Source organism: Anoplopoma fimbria, chromosome 2 (genome assembly GCF_027596085.1).
Source record: "Anoplopoma fimbria isolate UVic2021 breed Golden Eagle Sablefish chromosome 2, Afim_UVic_2022, whole genome shotgun sequence".
In the NCBI taxonomy this organism is placed as follows: domain Eukaryota; kingdom Metazoa; phylum Chordata; class Actinopteri; order Perciformes; family Anoplopomatidae; genus Anoplopoma; species Anoplopoma fimbria.
Window position 1 is genome coordinate 24,732,463 of NC_072450.1, and position 13,082 is coordinate 24,745,544.

At 42.1% G+C, this 13,082-nt stretch overlaps 1 protein-coding gene across 1 annotated transcript; it reads right to left on the reverse strand.

Annotated features, from left to right (window-relative positions):
* Positions 1-5,613: 5,613 nt before the first annotated feature.
* gpib (glucose-6-phosphate isomerase b) lies at positions 5,614-12,485 on the reverse strand. Its single transcript, XM_054609297.1, has 18 exons — positions 12,367-12,485; positions 11,962-12,052; positions 11,593-11,661; positions 11,202-11,321; positions 11,026-11,109; positions 10,748-10,894; positions 10,295-10,370; positions 10,165-10,205; positions 10,016-10,069; positions 9,608-9,668; positions 9,190-9,233; positions 8,924-9,076; positions 8,607-8,736; positions 8,345-8,421; positions 7,415-7,543; positions 7,045-7,120; positions 6,684-6,750; positions 5,614-5,802 (listed from the first exon to the last, which is right to left on the reverse strand). The coding sequence occupies exons 1-18, from the start codon at positions 12,483-12,485 to the stop codon at positions 5,679-5,681; spliced, it is 1,662 nt and encodes a 553-aa protein (XP_054465272.1). The 3' UTR covers positions 5,614-5,678.
* Positions 12,486-13,082: the final 597 nt, after the last annotated feature.

Consider the following 13,082-nt stretch of genomic DNA (forward strand, 5'->3'; position numbering starts at 1 on the left):
ACCCTGTAGCATGTAATGTGGTGGATTCTCCCTCCTGGGATGCCAGCCGGCACTCTGATGGTCAGATTATCGCCACCATCACAAACCCTTTATCCCCAAAAAAGTTTAGCGCAAACACAGTTGCTGATCGAGTCAGTTCAAGCGTTCCCTTTTAGTAAACTGCTCCAGTAAATAAACATTCCTGGAAATACCACACAGGCATGATAAGCTGATACTCCAGGGGATGCCCTTGGAATTTGTTCAGCGACTTTATTTACAAAAGTACAAAACAAGTTAATCATGAAAGGTATTTAGTTACTTTACAATAAGAATACAATTATTTTACATCATAAACTTATTTGGAACTCATGCTGATAAAACCCTTATTTTGAGGTACAGAAGTGGTCAGAATGAGGGAATATCTTTATTTTATATTTTCAGAGGAACATTCAGATTTGTGCAACAGTAACTAACCTCGCATTATTAAAGTTGTCTCCTTTAAACTGCCCTTTAGGTTATACAACTTGAATAAAGCTGTAGAGATGAATGAGGAGACTGCACCCCTGTGGTGCTCTGTTGTACAACATTCAGGCTAATTGGAGCATAAAGTGGGTTCATTACAGGAATCGTCCTCCTGATGTCAAATATGACATGTGGGAATCTTCAGCCGAACCCTTAAACTCAAGGGATCACGTCCTTTGGTCCTTAAGTAACTAAGACAGGAGGAAAAGAAACAATCTCAACAGAAGAAACAAAAAGCAGCTTCAGACCCTCCCGGCTGTTTGTGGGAATAGTAATGAAGTGCAATGGCTTTAAAGCCTCGGGTTGATAATACAGTATGTCAACAATGAGGAGGACTGAGGAGCAGTGAGGAAAAAATGTCATCTATTTAACTCCTGCCAACATATCCACATTGGTGTTGGATTTAGACAACCAATGAACCTGTCTGTACTGTTTTAGGGCTGCCCTGCCCTACTCTGCCTTATTTACACCTCCAGCAGATACAGAGGCACATTAGAAGTCATTTGTAGTTGAGTTTCAGTCCACATGACGAATATAAGTGCAAAAATCACTCTCTTATTCGCTCTGCTTTAAGTCTCCATTAACTCCCACAAAGCATCTTGACATGAAGCTACATTAAATATGTGCTCAGGGCCGGTGCTGTCCACAGTCAGTAAAATACTGCTGTATGTTTACATCCATGTAGCACGCATGTGTTCGACTCTCTTTCCTGGGATGCTGCTTGGCACTTTGATGGTTTACATTAGTCATTTGAAGCAGTGTGGATGTAAGAAATATTAATAGCATCTCGTTATGATCGGTGCCCATATGCCTTTATTCTAAGAACCAGAAACGGGGCTCTGGTTTTGCTGCCGTCATCTCACTGGAGATCCTGCAGGCGAGTGGATGGGTTTCAGTTCAAGTGGAAGTCCTGCTTTGACTGTGTGCTTGCAAAATGAGTGCTGCCTTGCTCAATCTCCACGATGACAAGAAATCAAGTCATCCTCTCTTTTCAGTTATGGGAAATACTTAGAGACAGGCTCACAGGTGACTGTAGGCCATGTCTTTCAAAATGAAAGGAAAAGGGGAGATGAGAAAAGGGGACCTTTATCGTTCCTGCACCTGCACTGAGGATAAAAACTTGAAAAAGGAAAAATTTAAAATGCACACCCCCCTTCACCCTTTGAGTTTCACATTTCCATTACAGTTTAGAAGCCACTGATACACAGATAGTTTGAAACGCAGCTACATTTTTTGTGGGTATACATAAAAGTCCTCTGACTAGGCTCTCCTGTTAGCTAAACAGTGGTGTTCAGTGTGAGGAGCTCTCTGGTGTTGGTTGTCAGCTCCATGAGTTGGGGCACAAAGCGCCCTTTATGCGTGTGAGGGTTCCACCCTGTGACTCAGGGAGCTGTGTGTGTGTGTGTGTGGTGTGTGTGTGTTATGTGTGCAGAGGTAGTGGAGCCCCAGGGGAGCCGCTGTGAGGTGAGCTCTGTTACCACCGCACAAAAGAACACCTTCCCTCCGGAGCACACGGGTCCCTCCGCTGCCAGGAAATGAGTGGAAATATGCTCGCCGCAGGATTACCTCATACACTCCACAATCTTTGGTTACTGACATTTTGTCCCCTTCCTGTAACAAAAAAAAAATCAGCCTCCTGTTTTCTTCCCTTGTCGGATTCTTCGCTCAATAAACAGCAGAGTTTTTTCAGTATTCTAGCATGCTGTTTTCAATTAAAAGTTGGCTCTCGATCCAGGCCAAGATACGTAATTCTGTGATTTAGTAAATTAATATTCAGAGTCCGGAGTAGCAGAGAATAAAGCTTCAAAAACAGAACAAACTGGATTGTCACTTCACAAATCATTTATTTAAAATATTTAAAATTGTATTTAGGACACACATTTGTCAGTGGAAACAAAGCAGCTCAACTAACCATATGATTTCACTTCAACCAAATTTAAGCTGACTAAATATTGATATCAATTGAGTATTGGCTACTCCCCATCACGTGAAAACACACTTGATGTAATCAGAGTAGTTCTTGATGATGTCATCAGGGTTATTTTGAGGTCCTTGTTGAGATTTTTTAGAAAGTCTGCATTAAAAACTGGAGTGTGAAGTTTGAAAGACATTCACCAGCCATGGATGATCGAAAGAAATATGTTATTGAGTTGCATCATGGGTAATGTGGGATCAATCCTATTTTTAAACTTGACCCCAGAGACCTTTTTCTCACTGCAACACTTGATCAGAGCCATCATTAGTGTTATTAGTATTTTCCTACTATGACAAGTCATAATGTCTGCTGTGAGAACGTCTTTATAGAACTACACCAATGGTCCAATTTATGTCAAAAGCAACAGTGCATAGGTGATTCAGAAGACCTAATAACCTATTCTTTCTTTTATTTATGAAGTGTTGAATCACTTCCATGAAACAACCCGAAAACACTGTGAAGGTGAAAAGAATTGCTACTTCCTCTTCTGCTGGCAACAAAAACGGTCGTGCCTCCCTTTGCAACAAATTTGTCATTTTAACCCAAAACAGCCTCGGTCTAAAAAATGTGAGATACCAACTGTAACTGTGAACACACTGTATCAGACCAACAGAGGCTGTAATCAGTGTGGGAGTATTTTTTTTTACAAATCTTTCACATTATTATGCTGAATAAAAGCCAGATGTCGGTCAGTATATGTGTATTTCTGAAGATTCAGTATTCCAGTAAGCCTACACAGATAACCAGATAACTGACCCAGATGCGTCCCATGAGGACGAACAAGCCAAGCTGTCTGGTAGTTTGGCAGAGATGAACTGCTGAAAGAAACCTCTGACATCTCAAAGAGATTATTCAGATATGGAGCATGCAATTTTTTGTTTCTTAAGAATATTTTGAAAGTTGTTTCTCAGGGAGGTGAGAGATGCACTGCTTCAGTTCTCTCTTCAACAGATGGTCACATGGACGTGCAATAACATGGGGACTATGATCATAGATTATATTTTTAATTGTAAGGGGGTTGGACGTGTTATGTTTTCCATGTGGACCCCACAACAATGCATTTGAAGATGGATGCGGCTAATGGGGTTCTGGGGGGGTTTGGAGCCTGAGCAACAAGGGGTCAGCTGGAGCCCTCTGCAGCCACATGGGACTGCTGCTGGCTTCTTATGCTGCAGCATCATGAGCTCTGCCCACGTACTTAAAGTTAATCTTTATATAACTCCAGTAGTCGTGGGAAAAATTAAGCTGGACTAGACTCGATGGCTATAATTCTTTCTTTTTTTCTGCTGGCAATGGCAGCCTTTACAGGGTGGGATCTAGATGGGAACCATCCACCGTCCACTGGGTTTGATATTAGGACTTGTGGTGTGACTGTGTTCTGTTTTTGGTGGGGTGAGGAGGGAGGGGGTCGTGTGTTTGCAGGGTTATTGTTTGGCCCCTAAGGAATATGGTCTCTGAAGGGTTCCTGGGTGGGGCGGATGGTCATGCACATTAAAAGCATTCCACTGAAGTTAAAGCACACATCAAAACTGGCTGCTGAACCTGCAGGCTGCTCTTCTCCACTGAGGCCGAGCTTCCAAGCTTGTTTACATGCAAGGATGCTGACCCTCTAACTGCTTCCAGCGCTGTGGCTCATGATGAATACAAATGATACAAATGCCTCCCGTACCATGTTTCAGTCCGTTCAGAAGAATCCTCAAACTCTGCTCCTACCATTCGTCTGACAACACCGTGAACTTGGGTCAGCGCAGTCGAAAGTGGCAGGGGGTGACGTCGCCATGGCAACCACCGCACTGGGGCAGGTTGGGACCCTGATCGAGCCGGGGGGGGGGGGGGGCTTTTTAACAGGCTGGAGAGAAGAAAAAATGACTGACGGAGCCAACCAATAAAGCATGAAGTGGAATGTGAGGGTTTGCAGCGCCACTAAGCTTGGGACCATTTACTTATTTCCTCATGTTGACTTGCTCGTTTATTTCAACCTACTGCACCTGCCTGAATTAGATTTGAAGAGACTCAGCAGTGGGTTGCAGTTGATATCAGTAGCTTTAAGTGTGTATCAATGCCTCAGCTGATAGTCCTCTATGGATGAGTGTCATTCAAAAATGTGACACTATTTGCAAAACAAGGTCTCTGGAATAATATCAAAAACACATTCAAAGAAGAAGTTTGTTTTGAGCATGCTACTTATAATCTACAACATCCTAAAAATGACAGCGAGGTGGGCTCTCTATCCTCAGTCAAACTCACTTTCCTCTGTATCCTGTTTCAGAGCTGGAGATAACGAAAAAAGGAGATTTGAAGTAAAGTATTGTTGCCTGGCAACAGCATTGAAAACCCAGCAGTGTCTGACGGTCTAGTTTTTTTTTTTTTACTTTCTGTTTGTCCTCATACAGTACACACTGTGAGTATGAGGAGAACACAAGCTAGTGAAATATATTGTATCTTGTGGTTATTAGCATCACATGATGTATTGTTTATTATATGTGATTTTATGGTTTTGGATATATTAACCAGCAAATCTCGTGTAGGCTTTTGACTGAAACACAGACCAAATAAAGTTCACCTATTTGAATGTAGTGCCAGTGAGGACTGTCTTTCAATCCAGATGCTGTTTAGTCCAGCTGTTTGTTTTTCTCTCAAAATGGATGCAGTGGTGTCTGGGGATTTGTGGGGAGGAACAGTGCAGATGGATCGACCTTTGACCCTTTGTTCCAGTGAATAAATGGTAGATTACTGGTTGGCTGATTTGCTCCCAGTAATATAATCTGGCACTCTGATGCCATCTAGCGACGTGTTGCATACACACACACTCAGGAGGTTGAGAGCATGCATGATTTTCCTTTTTTTTGCAGCACATTATAACAGTTTTGCACACGTGAACACGATAAACAGCTGCTGTGTTTGTGTATGTCTCATTTCTAGACCAATCAAATTAACATTGTGTAAAGATATTTATTCCAGAAACTACATTCCCTGTGACAGTGGAGACACAGTGAGAGCACCATTCACATCTCTAATACAAAAAGCTTTTTTACCTCTCACAGTGGTGAACAACATAGAAAAGACAGAGGGGGTCACCATATTCATAATGAGAGTAAAAACATACAGAATGCTTCGGCTCGACTGCGTGGGAGTGACCAGCTACCTCATGAGCCTATTGGATGGCTAATGATGTGGAAGTTGTCGGGGGGGGTTTCACGACTCAGGCAAAGTTATGCTTGAGGAAGTTGATGAGTCCGTTGGTGGAGGCGTCGTGGGAGTGGACCTCTGCGGTGTCCTTGAGCTCAGCTTCGATCTTCTTGGCGAGCTGTTTGCCCAGTTCGACTCTAATAATGCGGTGGGGAGGGAGGGACACAAACAGAAGAGAGACGATGGGATCAGGGATCAATCACAGTCAGACAAATTCCAGCCCTTTAAACGGGCCTTATTATGCTATTTTCCGGGTGCATATTTTTATCTCAAGTTACAGTTACAACATGTTTACATGCGTTAATGCTCATAACCCGCCTTGTTTTTCTCATCCTGGCTGTCCTGCAGCACCTCTTCTCACCCTCTCTCTGAAATGCTCTGTTGTACTGCTTGCTCCTCCCTCCAGAAAGCAAAGTCTGCTCTGATTGGTTAGCTAGCCCGCTCTGTTGTGATTGGTCAACGTTTCACATTTCAAAACACTCTTCCTCCAAAGGTTCAGCTCCATCGCTCTGATTTCTTGTTTGAGGGCCGGCCAAACTGGCCGGAAGGAGTTTTATGTCACTTCCGTAACATCATGACCTCATAAAGTTACGGAAGTGGACTTCAGGTTTTACACTCTACGGACCTTTTACATGTCCAAAAAAATATATAACACACTAAAGAAGAGGGAAAAAGTGGAAAGCATAATAGGGCCACTTTAACACTGTGAGGTTTTTCAATCACTGTGTTATCATATAACCCAATTTTTTGTATACAAACAATCTGTAGGTATGCTGAAAAAAATGCTTCTTCTCACCAACTCCCTGATACAGTCACACTCATTAACTCCTGAACATTCACATTACCCCCCTTTATCTTTTTAAATCACATATTATTGCACATTTTCTGACAGTGTCTCATATATGTTCTGTTCTCTTTGTTGAAGCTGCATGACGCTCGTGCTGAGTGAAATATTCAAACCCAAGACTCCATTGTTTTTGTGACAGCAGTAAAATGTGTGTAGTAAAAACTGTCTCACCCCCACTGGTCGAAGCTGTTGATCTCCCACATGACACCCTGGATGAAGATCTTGTGCTCATACATCGCTGTAAAACAAGGAAGAATAATCATAACCACATCAACACAAAATGACTACAGAGGAAAGTAAGTGGTTGTTTGTTTTTAATTCAATGGGATTACAGAGTAGACATATAATATAATATAATAAACTACAGGAAAATAATTAGTAAGTCCAACAGTGGCTGTCAACATAATTTGTGTTGTCATTATGAGTATGTGTGCATTAGAGTAGATATGAGCCTTGGCTAGAAGAAACCCAAATAATCCCAAAAACTACCTGTCAGTGGGTGTAAATCAGGAGAAACATTGTGTGCTCTCACCTATAAGTGCTCCAAGTGTGTACGGGCTTAGTTTCTTGAAAATGATTGAGTTGGTTGGCCTGTTTCCTTGGAATACCTGCGTTGAAGAAAGAGAAACGGTTCACAAAACAGACCATTTTGTGCATGCCATAATTCCTAATGCTCTTATTTAGGTTTTTGATAGCTATGTTTCTCATGGTCACTGGGGGGCACTACCTCCTCTGCCTCCTCCCTTTATCCTGGTAGGACTTTCTCATGACAAGCGTGATTCCTTTTGTATGAACAACATGAGATGACTGCCTCTTGTCAAATTCAGGCTTCAGTTTGTTGCCAATGTTGTGGGATCTCATTTTCTGTGGTCAGTAAGATTTTTTTTCTTGATTTGACTTACTTTGTGTGGGAGGATTTTCTCCAGAGCTTCTCCACTCAGGCCGCTGGCCTCCAGCTCCTTCTTGGCCTCCTCTGTGGTCTTACCCTTCATCAGAGCTTCTGTCTGGGCCAGGAAGTTGGCCAGCAGGATCTACAGCCGAACATTACACACACACACACACACACACACACACACACACACACACACACACACACACACACACACACACACACACACACACACACACACACACACACACACACACACAACACACACACACCTTCAGATACAGTGTAGTACAGTCAGTGTAAGTTTCAGCCTCACAATCAAGTAGTCCCTGTGTTGTGCTCTAAAAGTCAGACATGTAGCAGATTGATTGCTACAATATGTAGTTTTTGTTGCAAAAACATATATTTTGATTTTCTTTTTACAGTTTTACATTTTGAATTTCTTCATTATTGAGTACTTCATGTATCTATTTTGGAATACATTTTCAACTACACCTGTCAGGTTATTTCACTTCAATGTGACATTTAATGATGATCCCCTCAAAAAGATTTATTCCTCAAGTTTTTCAGGAAATGAACACAACTGAACACCACTGCAGAGGTAGCTCACTATCATCACTATTTCACAATGGTGTGCTCAAAATTCCATATAGTTTATAAGAAGATGTTTTCACATTATCTAGGGAGTGTGAAAGAAAATATTGAATTCCTCTCCCTCCCCAATTACTGTGACAAAACCAAACAAAACTGTAAAATGAAATATTTGCAGCATCTAAGAAGTGATTACGCAAACTTCCCTACAACAAGGAAACAAAAAACATCTTTTTACTCTATCAAAGAAGGTAAGGAACTTCATCATATCAGCATACATACTCTTGACCACACTACTGGTCTCTTTCAACGCGCTGCTTTGGATGAACAATTCTTCTAACTCATTTGATACCTTGTGGTGCAGGTTGTCTCTGATGGGATGCTGTGACTGAGCTGGGATCAGGAAGTCACAAGGCACCATGCGTGTTCCTGAGTGGGACACAGTTGGACTGCATTAGTGACGCAGCCCAGCATGAGGCTAACCAATTAGCAATACTGACAGTTAAGGTGAAAAAAAGGTGCCAGAATACTTGGTTGGTAAAATGTCCATCCTCTGAGTGACTGAATCCCCTAAATGTTGCTGGGATTGAATGTTGATTTTTCGGGGATGTTACCTTGATGGATAAGCTGGTAGAAGGCATGCTGTCCATTTGTTCCTGGCTCTCCCCACACTATTGGCCCAGTGTGGTAGTTTACACGCGCTCCATGGTTAGTGATGTACTTTCCATTTGACTCCATGTCACCCTAGAGATAACAGATATGTAACAAAACTGTCACATGCATTACATTCTCTCTGATGGGTGCAGACTATTGACACAGACGTAGTATTGTTATGTCAGTCTGTGTTAATATAAACAAAATCACCTTTTAGATATCTTATTTAACAATATGAAATAGTACTTGAGCTCCCTGCGGTATTATGGGTGCAGACCTGCTGGAAGTAGGCAGTGAAGCGGTGCATGTACTGGTCGTAGGGCAGCATGGCGTGGGTCTCAGCGTGGAAGAAGTTGATGTACCAGATGCCCAGCAGAGCCAGCAGGACGGGAGCGTTCTTCTCCAGGGGAGCGGTGCGGAAGTGGTTGTCCTGCAGGGGAGGGAGGGATGATAATGTACATCCATGTGTTCTTTATCTCTCTACTCCGGGAAGGCTCGTATGAATAGTTTTTTACACTAGAGATGGAGGACTGAAGTACTTACCATCCAATGGGCTCCTGAAAGAAGCTTTTCATAGTTGTCGTAGCCTGAAGAGGAGAGGAGATGTGGCAGATTGGTTTACTGACTGAATTAACTATTAATTCAACAGCTGAACTGATTATTTCATTCGGATTCTTGTATTTTCATTCCGTTTCTCCACCAAAATCGGCAAGATAGCGCCTTGTTTATATACTAATGCCGCTGTGTGAAGATTTTTTAGCCATGCAAGCAATCTTGTTCTTGGAATGGAAATGTTGGTCAGTAAGACAGTCCACCACTTTGGTCCAGACTTCAATATTATCATTATTATTAGCTATTGGAGGGATTGAAGATATGTTGTACAGACATTTTTGTCTCCCTCATAATACAACTGGGAGGCCACAAAGTCAGACCATTTTTAATGTTTTTTCATTGTTCATACCAATATGCAGGGCAATGGCCATTCCAATTGCAGACCACAGGGAGAAACGCCCACCAACCCACTGAAAGAAAAAAGAAAAGAAAATACTGAATTTTTTTATACAAAACACCTTTGCAAAATGTGGGGTTTTAATGAAAGAGAAACAACTGGCAGCCATTTTTTCTGTGTTATAAAGGGCAAATTGAAGCCGCAACTAAATGCAGCTCCCTGACCTTTGATTCAACCCAGCCTTTACAGTAACCTCTGTGGGAGAGAAGGTCGCTACCAATAATAACTGAGTCTGAAGAGACAGGCTTCTGATTACCCGGCAGCTGCCCGGCCACAGCTTCCATCCCACCTACTTCACAGGTCAAAAGCTTATTAATAGCTACGGCCCCTGTCCCAGTCTGTGGATAAAGAAGCACTCACATCCCAGAACTCAAACATGTTCTCTGGGTCGATGCCGAAGTCCTTCACTTTGGGCTGAGGGGGAGACACAGGAAAGCAGGACAGTTAGGACCACAAAGTCTGAACAGAGAGAGAAGGTTTAATCTGTTCAATTATGTTTTGTGACTCACTCCATTCGTGGAAAGGGCCACAAAGTGCTTGGCAACGGCAGCTTTCTGCAGAAACGCACAGAAGATGTGATTGAGGGATATCAATTGGCCAATTTACAAAATGCTGCTGCAGTCTGAGGCGGCTGCAAACTCACGTCTTTGGCATGTTCAATGAACCATTCTTTCGCTGACTCAGCATTGGTAATGGTCTCTTGGGTAGTGAATGTCTATAAATAGAGAATAAGATAGACAAAATACAGAGATATCCAGGGATTAATATATAATGCAACTAAACTAATGGTCTGCTTGAGAAACTATAGAGCTTTTGTACAAAATGACACCATAAAATGAAGTTATTTTGCATTTAGGATATTTACTGCTAAATATTAAGTAATACATTTTCCCTCAATGGATATATTTTGGAGTAACTGATGTTGATATTTTAGTTCTGCCTGAGTGGAAAATTTAAAACCGGTCCATCCCCACATCAGTTTTGTACAAATTGAGTGCGTAAACATAAATATGTATTAGAAGGCATTTTTCTTCTGATTTGAAATGTTAATCTGGTGCAGTTAAAGAAAGGAATCTGTGTAAAACCAGATACCTTGGATGCGATGATGAAGAGGGTTGTCTCAGCATTCAGCTGTGCCAGGGTTTTGGCGATGTGCGTCCCATCAATATTGGATACAAACCACACACGCGGTCCACCTTTAGAGTAAGGTTTCAGGGCCTCGGTCACCATCAGGGGGCCCTGCAAGCCAAACAAGTACAGATTCAGATCAGGTTGTACTAGGGTTGAGAAGTAAAAGCTGTCAATCATGAGATGGCTCAATGATATTTAGCAAAATAATGCATTGAAGTCTCTCCAGATATTGCACTCACAAGGTCAGATCCTCCGATGCCGACGTTGACGACATCGGTGATGGCCTTTCCGGTGAAGCCCTTCCACTCACCGCTGCGAACTCTCTGCAACGGAAAACCCACACTGTGAACTTTGTGAACTCCAGTGCAACAAAGCTTTGTGACCTTGCGTCTCTCTGTTGGTGCATTTCGCTCACATGACAGAAGCCCTTCATCTTCTCCAGAACTTTGTTGACTTCTGGCATCACGTCCTTGCCATCGACCATGATGGGAGTGTTGGACCGGTTCCTCAGAGCCACATGGAGCACAGCGCGGCCCTTCATATCCACAGCACCAGGAAAAAAAGACACACACACACAGACCGACAGTTGGCTGCTTGAACTGTTGGCGATCAAGTAGTTAAAGAATAATCAGCTGTTTCATTAACTCTAATCAGTCTTCATCTTTAAACAAGCAAAAAAACATATTGCAGGAGTTGTTCGGTCACATGGTGTAAATGCTGCTGTTTCACTCCAGCAGGATAAATGTCAAGAGGTGAACACTGCCTTGAGTCAAGTCACAGCTGGCATGAATGACAACGATGAGCACCTCAGTGAAGTTGATCTTCTCTCCAGCGAACATCTTCTCTCTGGCAGCTTCAATGCCTCTCGACTTGCCCTAAAACAGACAATAAATGTTAGTTCTTCACAGAAGCAGACAAATATCCAAAATGTAATGAAATGGTAGAATAATTGATGGTATGATTCAAATTGACGACCAATCCCTTTAGTTTATACATTCAACATTTACACATAAAAATACATATTATGATTCAAGATGAATGGACCCCACTTGCAGCAAAGACTGATGGGATTTGACTCCTCACAGTTGCCCATAACAGCTCTTGAGCAAAGCTATTATGCAAATCTACTTTGGCATTTAAAAAGAAGCAGATAATTAATATGGAGATTAATTTACCAGATCAACCAACATCTTCATGATTTCATCAGTGATGAGATTCTTGGAGTAATCCAGAAGAATGTCTCCATCCTCAGTTTTCAATGTGAGCCTGTCCAAACACAGAAAGACATCAGGGACTGGAACAACAAAGATTGGGACGTTTCCTGACTGAACACAAATACAATATCCAGACAAACTGTGTGATTCTGGTGTCGATTAAGGTTTTGACTTCTAGGTTTCAGCATTATTTCATGAAGCTGCACAGTCGCATTGCAGGAGGAGTGCATCAGAGCATTATTACTGTCAACAGACGCACTACCAATACAGCTCATTTACATACAAACTAAAATATCTACATCTTGTTCAATGATGCTGTGCATACTGCATTTTTACACAATAAAATATTTTTGATAGGATGCATACTTGAGCTTGTTGAATCTCTCCTTGTCAGCCTCAAACATGTGCCTGATGTTGAGGTTCAGGGCGTGGGCTGTGTACCAGTCCTGCAGCTTTTGGAAGTTGGGGTCCTGTGTGAGTCCCATGGTGTCCAGAGAGTCTTCCTGTGCTCCGCTGTGCTCGACTAGCCTGGCTGAGTGGGACTGAGCAGGTCGTAGGGAAAGCTTTTTGAAGGGCAGCCAGGCCAGATCTACTCATGCCCCTCCTACAAGAGACACACTATATGCAGGGCATGTGCATGTCACACCTCCACACTGTCCTGCACGGTTACAGTACATGTTGATAGGGGAGTGTCATCGGTACAGCAACTCAGTACTACAACATAGTTCCTCAGACGCACTCATTGTAAATCCTTCTGCAATAGACACACTAGCCGTATATATTAAAAGTAGTAATATCACAGTACAGTATCACTGCATTACAGATGACAGTGTATCAAAGTTGCTAAATAATGTATGATATCTGCAGAAACATGAATTTGAACAAAAGTCAACCCTACGACCCTAATGTTCAAGGTAACGAGTAATAAATTGTTACTTATTGAATACACAGAGACGCTTCAAATGTATTTTTATTATTTTGTCCATTAATTTAAAGTAACTAAATTTAAATTTGTGTATTTATGATTTAAGGAACTGATGATAGTAATCTTCCTTTTTTTCTTCAAATTGAAGCTATTCATT

Coding starts and splice junctions, on each gene's coding strand:
- gpib (XM_054609297.1), bottom strand. CDS start 12,485: ATGGGACTCACACAGGACCCCAACTTCCAAAAGCTGCAGGACTGGTAC. Junction 9,234..9,607: donor GGCCATTGCCCTGCATATTG/GTATGAACAATG, acceptor TCTCCTCTTCAG/GCTACGACAACTATGAAAAG. Junction 5,803..6,683: donor AACAGCTTCGACCAGTGGGG/GTGAGACAGTTT, acceptor CCGCATTATTAG/AGTCGAACTGGGCAAACAGC.